The 13,100-nt window shown below is 27.1% G+C and overlaps 1 protein-coding gene across 6 annotated transcripts in view; it reads left to right on the forward strand.

Annotated features, from left to right (window-relative positions):
* LOC107455372 (uncharacterized) overlaps positions 1 to 13,100 on the forward strand; it is a 58,703-nt gene that overhangs the window by 20,537 nt on the left and 25,066 nt on the right. For 4 of the 6 annotated variants that reach the window (XM_043045409.2, XM_043045415.2, XM_043045433.2 and 1 more), the window contains 8 exons: positions 1,160 to 1,441; positions 3,100 to 3,297; positions 3,394 to 3,570; positions 4,977 to 5,240; positions 6,862 to 7,134; positions 8,320 to 8,583; positions 11,479 to 11,751; positions 12,225 to 12,488. In XM_043045409.2, coding sequence (XP_042901343.2) covers positions 1,160 to 1,441; positions 3,100 to 3,297; positions 3,394 to 3,570; positions 4,977 to 5,240; positions 6,862 to 7,134; positions 8,320 to 8,583; positions 11,479 to 11,751; positions 12,225 to 12,488 — 1,995 coding nt within the window. The remainder of the gene's footprint in view (positions 1 to 1,159; positions 1,442 to 3,099; positions 3,298 to 3,393; positions 3,571 to 4,976; positions 5,241 to 6,861; positions 7,135 to 8,319; positions 8,584 to 11,478; positions 11,752 to 12,224; positions 12,489 to 13,100) is intronic. The other 2 variants (XM_071177671.1, XM_043045426.2) reach the window with 2 other exon arrangements.

Here is a 13,100-nt window from a genome sequence, read left to right on the forward strand (position 1 = left end):
TAGTGAATTATCAGATGTTTTATTAATGTAAGATTATTAATGTATTAATGTTAATGTATTAATGTTTTATTAATGTAAGAACTGTTTATTGTAAAATACTGTAGTCTACAGAAAAAGTAAGGAGCAAAGTTACATGCAGGAAACCTTTAAAAATTCATGTATTCCCAAACTTACTGAATTTCGCTTTTCATAATAATATTGAGATTTTAAGTGGAACTGCTGTCGATAAAACTGACAAAAATCATTTAGATGTAGAATGAAAGGGACTGAAATACAGCGTATTAAAAAGCAACTTTTGAATTAGTAAGAAATTCATGTCTTGTTACATCTTATAAAAAAAAATATCTCATTTTTTCAAACCATGAAGAAATGTGTAACAATAACTGTCAAAAATATGATCGGAAAATTACCTTGAATAACACTGAAATCCGCACAGATGTAAAGTGATTGTTAAAATGAGGGATTCGAACGTCAGTCATAACATCGCGTTCAAAAGATTAGGAGTTTCTGTACCACCGGAAAATGCATTGCGGTCGCTGCCTAGGTTAAAAAAAAATGCTTCGGTTTATTTAACTTGGATCTATTTTAAACTCTGCTTTAATAAAATGTGTCAGTGATTATTTAAATGTGTATTTTAAAAACCGTAGGTTGTAATAATATATAAAAATATCAGTTTAAAAACTATTTAGAAATCTTTATAAAATAATTGCTGAAAAACTAATAGATTATAATGAAGTCAATGCAAATAAAGCGTTCTAAAATGTAATTACGGAAATTAAAAATTTGTGTTTTGTAATTGTATTAAAAATATTGAGATTTTTAAAATCTTGTTAAAATTTGTAGCAATAACCTCCAAAAAACCACTTGATTTATGATGGAATTGACGCAAGTGCTTTAGAAAGTCTTGACCCAAATGGGCGACTAAAAATATTATGATGATTTTTCTCACTATATTCAGGTTCTAGCTTAGGCTGCGCATCAGCTGCTAGTGTGCCACTTGTAGCCCACTAGTCTCTGCGTTTGCTCTCGTAGTCTATACAAATGCACTCTACTTCACAGTACTATTTTGCCACGGTAGAACATGTGTTTTGATTTCTCGAATATTTTACTTTTCATTTATGCAACTTTAAAGCAAATGAATGATTGCTTTATTTTTCAGATTGCTTCACAGGAGCTACAAAATAAAACCGAAGAATTGTCAGCAATGCAGAAAGAGATAAAAGATCTTGCTGAAATGCAATCATCCCTAGAGAAATCTTTAGCTTTGTTAGAGGCTGAGAAAACTGAGGTTTCTGAGAAACTTGCAGTAGAAGTTGAAAAAAATAAATCCATTTTAAGTGAAGGTGAAAATCTTCAGAGAAAGATTCTTAAACTAGAGGAAATCATTCTTCAAAAGACGAACAACATTCAGAAACTAGACGGGAATAATAAAAAATATGAGGTAACATTAATTCATTCATGTTTTTTTAAGCTTAACATTTTTTAGTTTTTTGGAATTTGTGTTTTCTGCTTTATTTTTAAAATATTAATTTTCTTTTTATATTTAGCTGCAAAGAAAGAAAAATCCTAACAATCTTGATTATTTTTGTTTTTACTATGTATTTATATAATGTACCTACCGATTTCAGAATATCATTCATTATACTTCTTTGAAATCTGTGAGGTTGTTCTATAATACATTTAGAGAAAAAAATTTGAAAAATACCATTTCTCTTTGGTGAGTTAACTTGCCACTTTATTTAATGAATTTACTTAAAAGCTATCTTTTTTTTAAATTATGCTAAATTGATTCATATTTACTGTTTATAATACATTTCGGTTTCTTACCTTCTCTTGTGCTCTTCATTTATATGATTGAACAAATAAGCCATATAAATAGATATATCTGATGCAATTAATGAGATAAATTCAGTAGGATTTGAGCTATTTATACTGAAATATCAAAAGTTATATTAATTGTAAAATTCTTGTTTAATTGAGACCTTTTATAAGAGAAAAATTTAAGGATAAAAGTGTTTCCTAGATTTTAAGTTGTAGTATACATCAAGTTATGATAAACCTCTTGTGTTGCTTGGTTTCTTTCTTCATTGCTTTTTAAATAAGCATATTTTAAAATAAGATAATTTTGTTAATAAAATCGAGGCTTTCACGAGTTAGGGATGGAATTATCAGCAAATTTTATTTTGTCTCTGAAAAACAGGGAAAATTGCAATTTTTTAAAAGAAAAACCCTGGAAAACTTCTACATTGTACCTGAAAAATAACCAGTCAGAATTTTCAGCAACAGTAATCAGTTATTGAGATTCAAGTTAAATAATTCTGACAACTGTAACAATTATCTATTGTAAATTTCACATTTTAATGAAACTTTCATGCTTCTATCCTCATTTAATGATATTTCTTTCACAAAATCTAATATTTGACATTAGAAGTAAAAGATCAATATTATCTGATGAAAAATTGCATGGAATAGATAAAATGTCTTTTTGATTTTCATAGAAATTTTCCTTATTATGCCTTGAAATGACATGAAATTTTTTTATTGAAATTGAGTGGGAACCTTATAAAATAAAATGGTTATAATTTTATGTAAGTACATTTTATTAAAATATTAATTGCAACAAAATGAGCAATTTTTCTAGATTTAGAAATAAATCAACTGCTCTTAAAAAATTATTTTATAAGGAAAACAAAATGTGTTACACAATACAGCTAAATAAATTAGACATTTTGCTCCTTAATGATATATTATACTTCATATCATGGCAGTTTAAATTGGAATTGGTCTTAATCTTTCTTGCTTCTATTGATATTTTTAATACATGTTTAACAATTAGCAATTTTAAAGCTATCAAATGATTTTTCTTCTTCCATTATACTTTTACATTTTTCTGTATACCTTTGTAATTTCAAGTTTATAAGTCTTAAAGTTTTCCTGCAACAAAACCAAAAGGAACAATAAGTTGAAAACCCAAAATAGCAGCACCTGTCACAAACCTAACACGAGGAAATCCTTAACAAAAAAATTTTTAAAAAAATTCGTTTTTGCAGTTTTGAGAGTTGTTACTAAAACTAAATGCAAAATTTATTATTTTCACAGGTAGAAATGGAAAATCTATCTGCTAAAAATTCAACTTTAGAAAAGAAAAATGAAGCATTATTTGAAAAGAATGAGCAACTTTCTTCTGATCTAGAAAGCCAGAAGAAAATAATTTCATCCCTTAATGAAGAAATACGAAATAAAGTGAATGAAATGAAAGACCTTGAAGAAAAATCCTCCACTGTCGATAAATATAAGGTATATAATCAATGATTCTATTTAAAATTGCTGTTATGAAAGTTTGAATATTGTTTGTTGGAAAGTTTTAAATTAATGATCTTTTTGATTCCACAGCATGAAGTTCAAAATCTTTCTGTGAAGTGTTCTACATTGGAGGAAGAGAAGAAAATGTTGTTAGAACAAAATGAAATGTTTTCAAATTCTCTAGAGGAACAGAGTAGCATAATTAGTTGCAAAGTGGATGAAATCAATGAATTAAAGGCTAAGAAATCTCTTGAGGAAAAATATGAAGTAGGGCTATTGTTGATAAAAATCAGTTGTTTTAATTATAGTTATTTTCTTCTATATTTTTAAGCAAATGTCTCTTATAAACTGTACATATTTTTAATAAAAAAATAGGTCTACTGATTTTTTCAAAATTTTTTTTTTTTTTGCAAGATTGAATGAGTTGTTACAGGTTACCTGTGATGTACTCTCAGAACTGTTTTTATATAAATTTGCTCATTTACCAAATTTTTAAACGGATTTCTATGTTTGCCATTTTCAAGGATATCCAAGATTTTTATTTAATCAGAAGTGTCATCTGTTACAATTTCTGTTATCATTACAATTTCGTTGTCAAGATTACGGTCTTAAATACAAAATGTGTAATAAAAATTTAATATTAAAAAATAGTAAAATTAATTTTAAACCTAATAATTTTACTTGGTTACCACTTACCTACATTCTATGGCCTAATTTTGAAATTCTTATTTACAAAAGTACATTCTTATTAAATAAAGTTTTAGCAAGAGTAGAAAAAGTTGTTTTCATGTCCACTTTCATTCTTAATATTGCTTTAGAATTTTATAAAGATATTTTGTATTCATTATTTCAATTGTCTGATTAATTAAAAGTTTTGCATTAAATTGCTTATAAAAGTAAATAAGTTTATTTGTAAAATTATAACTAGTAAATATTTTATCATTAAACTTTGCATAATAAGGTAATTTATAATGTAAGGACCAACGCTTAATTTTAAGCCTTTAATTTCTAGTAAAAATCTAATTAAAGCAAGTAATAAGATAATATTAAAATTAGGTCATTAAAAATATTAATTGTAAAAACTCTATAAATTTTAAGCCTTTAAAGTTCAGGGGTCTGTCCAGGCCGAATTTACTACCGTTTAGCGGTACCTTCACAAATTTAACTGTAGGAAAAACGGTAGTTTCACAAATTCAATTTTAGGAAAAACGGTNAGTAAATAAGTTTATTTGTAAAATTATAACTAGTAAATATTTTATCATTAAACTTTGCATAATAAGGTAATTTATAAAGTAAGGACCAACGCTTAATTTTAAGCCTTTAATTTCAAGTAAAAATCTAACTAAAGCAAGTAATAAGATAATATTAAAATTAGGTCATAAAAAATATTAATTGTGAAAACTCTATAAATTTTATGCCTTTAAAGTTCAAAAATGCAATAATTAAATAAAATTATATTTTGAATGAATGATAAATAGTTATTAAAGATAAATACCATTATAACTTTTAGAAATTTTTTGTAGGTGACAGACAAAGATAGCTAAATATTTTTTGTAAATTAAATATCATAGTTTTGATAATTCACTTAATTTCACTAAGATATTTTTCTAAATATTTCTACTTAATATCAAATCTGTTTAATAAAATATATTTTAATTTTTATTCATTGATAGCTTGATAATAAAAAACTTCAAGTTGAATTGTCCACCTTATCAGAAAGTATTGAAACCCTAAAGCTTCAAATTGAGAAGCAAACTTTAAAGGAAACTAGTTTGGGAGAACAACTGTCTCAAGTAATGAGTGAGAAGGAAGCCTTGGTCTTACAGTTACAACAGTTAAAAGAATCAAATATGTCTCTGAGCAATGAATTATCTTTTACAACTTTAAAGATTAATGATTTGAATGAAGGAAAGGAATCCTTGATTAATCAATATGAGGTATAGAAATTCTTTCATTAATTTATGTTCTATACAGAATTTATACCAAGTGCATCCAACATCCTATTAAAATGGTGATTCAAAAACTGAGATGCTTTTCACCCACTTTTTAGATGAAATGAAAAACTCGAACTACCACAATTTGTTACATGTAAATAAGCAGTGTTTTCATTACAGAAGAAAAACGGGAGAAAATTTCTCACCCTCTCTCAAAAACAGGGCGAGATTTCAAAAAGTTAAAAAAACACGAATGGACCTGGAAAAACATATCTTTAATTATAATACATTTTTAACATCTTCTAATTTCTGAACCATTGAATATTTTTGCAGCATCATCGCATGAAAAATGTTCTATATCTACTTTTTCATCAGTATTCTCATTAGGTCTCTCAAATGCTCATCAGTCAGTCTGTTACGATATTTTGTTTTAATTCGCTTTTGGGTGCTAAATATACTTGCAACAGATCCTGAACTATTCGGAATCGCAAATTAAATTTGTAGCATTGAGCACGCACTTTCCTATCCTTTACATCTGCCAGCATAGGCTTTTCAATTATTTCTGTTCTGGAATAGTTAAGTTTGTTGAAGTTATTTCCATGTTTATGCTTCTTGTTAGGTCTTCCAGCTTAGTTTTCCCAGACTTCAACTTTTACAAATTGCTGTAAATAGTCAATGAGGAAGTTTGGTAATTCATTAACAGCTAAAAATAGAGCTAACTTTAAACAACTTATTATAAAGGGGTTAATTTTTTTCTCAACGCTTGTTGTAGCTGTTTTCATTTTTTTTTTTTTTTTCCAAAATGGCGGAAGACTAAATTTTTTCCAAAATTCGAGAGATTTGTGCCTTTTAAAATTTATTAATAGAGTGCACGAACTTCTCGCGTTAATCATTTTTTAATGCGAGAAAGGAAAATAATATGCGAGATTCTCGTGCTGTAGTGAAAACACTGATATAAGTTATAATATTTAGTTCTTAAAATGGTAATGTTATTTTTAAATCAAAGTGAAATCTAAATATTAAATATTTTGTTTACCTTATATTGAATTAAAACTTGTATTTGTTTAAAGTAAATGGCTACCACATTTATATTTTTCATGGGACTCTTCCAACGAGTGTGAGTGTCCCAGAAATTACCGACAATTTAAAAGACCCATTAAAGAGAGGCAAAAGGAGATAGAAATGCATGGTTTGCTTCATTCTGCTTCAGAAACAATTTAATTTATTCCCCTCAAAATCAGTTACGCTATTGGTTAATAGATGATGCTAACCGGAAAAAAAATTCTGTAATACTATATTTTCTGTTATGTCTGACCATTCCAACTAGGCTATTTGAACTAGTTTTCTTTTTTTTTAGTTTTGCCCTCTGACAGCATGATGTTGCAACAAAGGGAGAGCTATTTTGAATTTTGCTTTGTTAGCAGTACTGTTTATGAAACTTAGTACAAATGAATTATCCAGTTTGTTTCCTATTTTCAAATTTTTAGTCCTTTTGATAATAACTTCCCATACGTATGCAGTGTAATCATTTATTTTTCTCAAATGATATGTTAAATGTTTTAAAAACAATCTCATTAGACTTGCTTATTTTCATAAACCTATATAATTTTTTTTTCCTTTTTAGACACGAATTCAAACCCTAGAGGCTGAATATGATAATGCCCAAAAAGAAATTAACAGTTTAAATTTTCAATTAAAAGAACTTGGTGATTCTGAATTATTACTGAAAGGTAGCATTGCTTCTCTTCAGCAAGAAAATTTATTGCTGTCTGAGACCCTGAACCAGAATGCTGGTGAAATTCAAAGCTTAATGTCTTTAAAAGAAGAAATTTCTAAGCAGTCTTCTGAAATTTGTCATCTAAAAGAGATTCTTATTGATGCTGAGAAAGATTACAAGGTAGTCTTATCAAAACATAAAAATTTATATTTTTAAGCAAAAAAAATATTGTCACAAGTACAAAATGTAAAATTGCTAAAGCCTAAGATCTAGCGAATTTAAATTGTCTTGTATTTGTACCCAACTTGTGCTAAAAGCTTAGGTTAAAAGTTTAATGTGCTCAAATTGAATGATCTTTTCAAAATAAAATATAACAAATTGTTTTTAAACTTGAATTATTTTGTTCACTAACTGGAAGAAATAAATTTTTTATCTCTCTCTTTTTTTTTTTTTATAAGGGAAAAAACTATCTAACTATAGTTTCATTTAAGATCTGTATCTTAAAATTTACATTAATTAACTACATTTAAATTAAAAGCCTATTAATTATTTTGAAATTAGCAATTTTTGTTTTTCAGTAATTTATAAGATAAATTTGGTATGAATGAATAGAAGTAAACAAACATTATTAAACCAGGGTACCTGCATTTAAAATCTTATTACTATGTAGTATGTATTTAAAAATTTCTTATACACAATTGGTGTTTTAATTACAAATCAATGAAATAGTACAAATTGTTTTGCAAGTTCGTTGAGTGTTTTATTACTAAGGAATAACCCAGTAAACTACCTAAACAAATTAGTATAATAATCCCACTGGAACTTGATGGGACAGTATTGAGAGATAGTGACATCTCTAAAAATTACTGAAGCTTAAAATAAAATAGGTCTTGGAGGTTAGTTTGTAAGAAAAGAAAAGTATACTTCTGCTACAGCCAAGAGTGTCAGTGTTGCTATCCAGATAGGCTGATACCTATCAATCTGATGCTGGGTGATCTTTGCACTGCATTAACCTCTCTGCCATAGTTGCTTGGTTTGTATTTATACTTTTTTACTGTTTTCATTCGCAACATAAGTTTGGCCCAACCTTATGATTTTAAACAGTTCAAATTTGTTCAAATTAATTTTAAAGTCTTTTCAAAAGATAATAAGATTAGTTACATTTAAAAAAAGATTTTTTTTTAGTGTAATGATTAAGAATTTTTTTTGTGTTTTAATTTAATATGTTTCTAATTTTAATAATTTAGTTCTTAGATTTTGTTGGTTAGTGCAAAGTTAATTGAAATACTGAATAATCCAACTTTTATTCCAAATGTTATTCAAAATTCACTGGTATAACTCATTTTAATTCTGTTATCTCTTTAGGCTAGTTTGGAAAATGCATTATCTGAAAAAATGTCTTTATCCTGCCAACTTGAAGAATCCTCTTTAATCATAAAAGAAAGTTTGGAGAAAAAAGGTTTCCTAGAGGAAGAGAAACTAACTTTGACTGATTTGTTAAAGAAAGAAGGCCAAAAGTGTGAAATGTTAGAAATAGAGGTAGCACAACTGAAACAGTCCATTTTCTGGATTGGAGAAGACTTGGCACAAATCAATATCAGTGCAGTTCAGGCTGAACTTCAATATCAAGTAATAGCTTTATTTCTTTCCTAGTGTATTTCAAAATTTAATTTTCTTTTTAATTATTGATTATCAAAAGAATTGTATTTCCTCAAAATTGTTTTTATTTTCAGAAGCACATAACATAAAATTAAATTAATATGTTCAAAAATTCCCTTTCTGCTAAAGTAACATCTCATTTCCTGATGCGTTTAATTTTTACTATGAAAAGTAAATTAATAATTTTTATTAATGACTTTGCAGTTTCCAAAAAATATTTACATTTATTTAGCATTTTCTTTAAATATGCTCTTCCTAGCTTTTTAAAATGTGGAGTATGTATTGAATAATGTTGTGACAAGAACTTTGAAAAGTGGTATTCATTTTCTGTTCTTCTCTGTCTCTGTTTCTAAATTTCAAATGTGTCTGTAATACTCCTGTGTCTAGTGGTAGTGCAAAAAGCTTAGGCTATCCTGACTTTTTTCATACCAGTTGAACACCAGCAGAATTAAATTTCTGTATTTAATATTTTTTTGTGTTTGTAACTAAACATAGATTTGTCAAGATCTTGTTTTTTAGAATTTATGTAAAATTTACTTACGATTATTTTAGGTTCAGAAAATTACAAGGTCTTTCTTTTAGTCAAGACTTTATTTTTGTAAATATGTAAAAATAAAATCTTGTTATTTTTTAAAGTCACAAAATTTTTTTAAACCCTTTGTCTTTAGGAAGTTATAATTTTTAAATTGTAAATTTATGAATGTACAATATCAGGGTTCTCACGGTACTTGAAAAACCGTGGAGTCCTTGAATTCTACGATAGGGTCCGTGAAAAGTTTTTGATTTTTTAAGAGTAATTTTTTAAATAGTTATAATTTTTCCTACTTAAAAGCGCAAAAAAAATTTCAAGCAAAATCATAGAGATTTTAATCGCTTCCTTTCCTTTTACTATTTTCTTTACTGTAAGAATAGTTCAAGGTCAGCAAAGTAGTCTTGGAATCTGATCCAAATTTAGAAAAAGACCCTGAGCCTTATTTACCTCTCTTGTGATTGGTTTACAAATTACAGACAGGGTGTAGGGAAACTAATAGCGAAAAGAAAATATTGAATGAAACCATATCTCGTATTAGCCTTGTTCTAACCATGTGTAGCATGCACTAATTATGGAACTTGCGGTTTTTTAAACTTTTTATTTTATTTGCTAACGTATGAAAATTAAAGCTTTATTCAAACTCGAAAAGAAGGAAAAGAGCATGCAAAAATTAAGATATTTTTTATTTTCCAATACTGAAAATCAGGTAATTTCTGATACATGCAATTTATAATGCTATCAAATATGAAATTTGATATTAATTTCTTAAAAATCATTGAAAAGTCCTTGATTTTTTTTTTTTTTTTTTTTTTTTTTTTTTTTTTTTTTTTTTTTTTTTTTTTTTNCTTTTTTTTTTTTTTTGTTTATTTATTTATTTTTTTTTGAAAATTGCGTGGGAACTCTGAATATCTAGCAATGAAAATTATGACATAAAACAAAAAATAAACATATTCAATACTTCCAAAAATAAATAACAATTGTTTCTATGCTAATTTAAAAGCATCAGTCAGTTAGAGAGCAGGGCTGCCAAATAAGTTTTCTGAGAAATATTTTTTTAGAGTTGTCAGGCATGAAAGTTTTCAGCTTTGAGAATTTTGGTTATTTTTGCCAACATTATAAAGGCCTCACGCACTAAAAACTGGAAGAATGTGCTTTTTGTATGAACTTTTGAATTATTCTTAATAACTTTAAATCAAATTTACTAATCAAAGGATCATTAATTAAAACAAAACTTTCTACGAGTCATAAAAATTTCCCTCAGTGCTTAGACAGCTGTCAGTCCTAAAAGACAGATCTTTAATAATTTCATTTAACATGATTTACAGTTCATTCTTTGTTCCTTTTACAAGCAGGTTATCCGCACACCTGGAAAGTCATGAAAAATCATGGAATGTCATGAATTTCGGTACTGAGCAAAATTTGTCATGAAATATCACGATTTTAACTATTTATTTAAGAAAATCATGGAAAGTCATGGATTTAGGTCGCTGAAAAATCTAATTTTTAAAATGGAATTTAAAAATTACCCCACCCCCCATTTCATGTTGTTCCAAATGTCTGAATTTGTAATAAAATCCCCACTCACAGTCATATTTTATTAAAATATAAAATGTTTTTATCATGTTCTTTAAAAGTTATGGTGTTCTTTCAAAAAATGAAAGAAAAAGCATCATTTCTGGAGCAAATTGTCTTTTAAACTTCTGTTATTTCAGAATTTTTGTTATTATTTTTATTTTATCAATTTAAAATTCTAGCTAAAGCAAGCCAGTCGTTGGCGAATTTTTTTTATTCCGAAATGAGGACATAAAAATCGGGAGTATTTCTTTCCTTTCGGATGAACAAGAATCTTTGGAATATAATTCTGCAGAAAAAAAAATTATATGCTTTTGTGTTTTTTTCAGCTCTTTTATTGCTTCAGCTCTTTCTTTACTCTGTTTCTTTAAATTTAAAATCTTTAAATATGAAGATACAGAGTATAACAGTTTTGGTTATACCTATCATTTCAATTTACATTATTATAATGCTTTTTTAAATTTCTTGTGTTTTTGTTAGAGAAAATAGTAACTGCGTTAAGTCATGAAAAATTCTAGGAATTAGTCATGGAAAGTCATGAATTTGAAAATCTAAAATGTAGCAGGTACCCTGTACAAGTAGAGCAACAAATCCTGTAATCGAGTTCCGTTTTTAAAATGAATTTTGTGCAAAATATATTTTTAAAACCAAAAATATTATAAAGTGCTCATTTTTACATTAAAATAAGTTTTGATGTGTCATTTGCTCAACCCTAATTTATTCTAAACAGATCCCTGACTAACATGGCTTTCCTTTTCTAGGATAAAATCAGAGGATTGGAAAGTTCTTTGCTTGAAACTCAAAATGATTTATCAATTCTGAGAACTGAATTGGAAAACAGTCAATTAAAAGAACTTCATTTGTCAAAGCTGCTTGATGAAGAAAGCAATAAAATTGAAAAATATTTGAAACTTGAAGAAAAATCAGAAGAATTGAAAAATAAAATCTCTTTGCATGAATCGAATCTGGCTGCAAAATCACAATCTCTTCATGAAGCTAATGAAAAGATTTCATTGATCACTTCTGAATATGAGGTAATCAAGGTTATATTTTTCAATATATTTACTAATTTGTTTCCTTTTGTTTGAACTTAAAATTCAGCAGTAGTAGTTCACAGAATTTTTATTATGTATTAACTGCATTTTAACTTCTCTGCCATAGTTGCTCGGTTTGTATTCATACTTATTTACTATTTTCTTACGCAGCATAAATGTGAACAAACCTTAGGATTTTAAACAGTTCTAATTTGTGAAAGTAATAAAGTCTTTTCAAAACATAACAAGCTTAGTAGCATTTCAAAAAAAAGAAAACAGGGAGAGATTTTTTTTTNCATTTTGGCTAATCTCATCCCTGGTTTTAACTAATTTGTTTCTAGTTTTAATAATTTAGTTCTTAGATTTTGTTAACTAGTGCAAAGTTAATTAAAATATTGACTAATCCAACTTTTATTTTAAATAGTATTAAAAAGTCACTCAAAATACTCATTTTATTTCTGTTAACTCTTTAGGCTAGTTTGGAAAATGCATTATCTGAAAAAATGTCTTTATCCTGTCAACTTGAAGAATCCTCTTTAATCATAAAAGAAAGTTTGGAGAAAGTAGGTATTCTAGAGGAAGAGAAACTAACTTTGACTGATTTGTTAAAGAAAGAGGGCCAAAAGTGTGAAATGTTAGAAATGGAGGTAGCACAACTAAAACAATCTATTTTCTGGATTGGAGAAGACTTGGCACAAATCAATATCAGTGCAGTTCAGGCCGAGCTTCAGTATCAAGTAATAGCTTTATTTTTTTTCCCTACAGTATTTCAAAATTTTATTTTATTTTCATTAATTGAGCACCAAAAGAATTCTATTTTCTCAAAATTGTTCTTATTTTCAAAAGCACATAACATAAAATTAAATTAGTGTGTTCAAAAATTCCCTTCCTGCTTATGTAACATCTTATTTCCTGATGTGTTTAAATTTTAGTATAAAAAGTAAATTAATGATTTTTACTAACCACTTTGCAGTTTCCAAAAATATTTAAATTTATTTAGTATTTTCTTTAAATATGCTCTTCCTAGCTTTTTAAAATGTGGAGTATCTATTGAATAATGTTGTGACAAGAACTTTGAAGAGTGATATTCATCTTGTCTCTGTTTCTAAGTTTCAAAAACGTCTGTAATGCTCCTGTGTCTAGTGGTAGTGCAAAAAGCTTACGCTATCCTGACTTTTTTCATATCAGTTGAACATACGCAGAATTAAATTTCTGTATTTAATATTTTTTTTGTTTGTAACTAAACACGCGTTTGCCAAGATCTTTTTTGTAAGATCTTGTTTTTTAGCATTTATGTAAAATTTACTTGTAATTTTGTGATCTAAAATAATCGTAAGATCTGTGTTTTA

The sequence above is a fragment of the Parasteatoda tepidariorum genome, chromosome 2, assembly GCF_043381705.1.
Source record: "Parasteatoda tepidariorum isolate YZ-2023 chromosome 2, CAS_Ptep_4.0, whole genome shotgun sequence".
Classification (NCBI taxonomy): domain Eukaryota; kingdom Metazoa; phylum Arthropoda; class Arachnida; order Araneae; family Theridiidae; genus Parasteatoda; species Parasteatoda tepidariorum.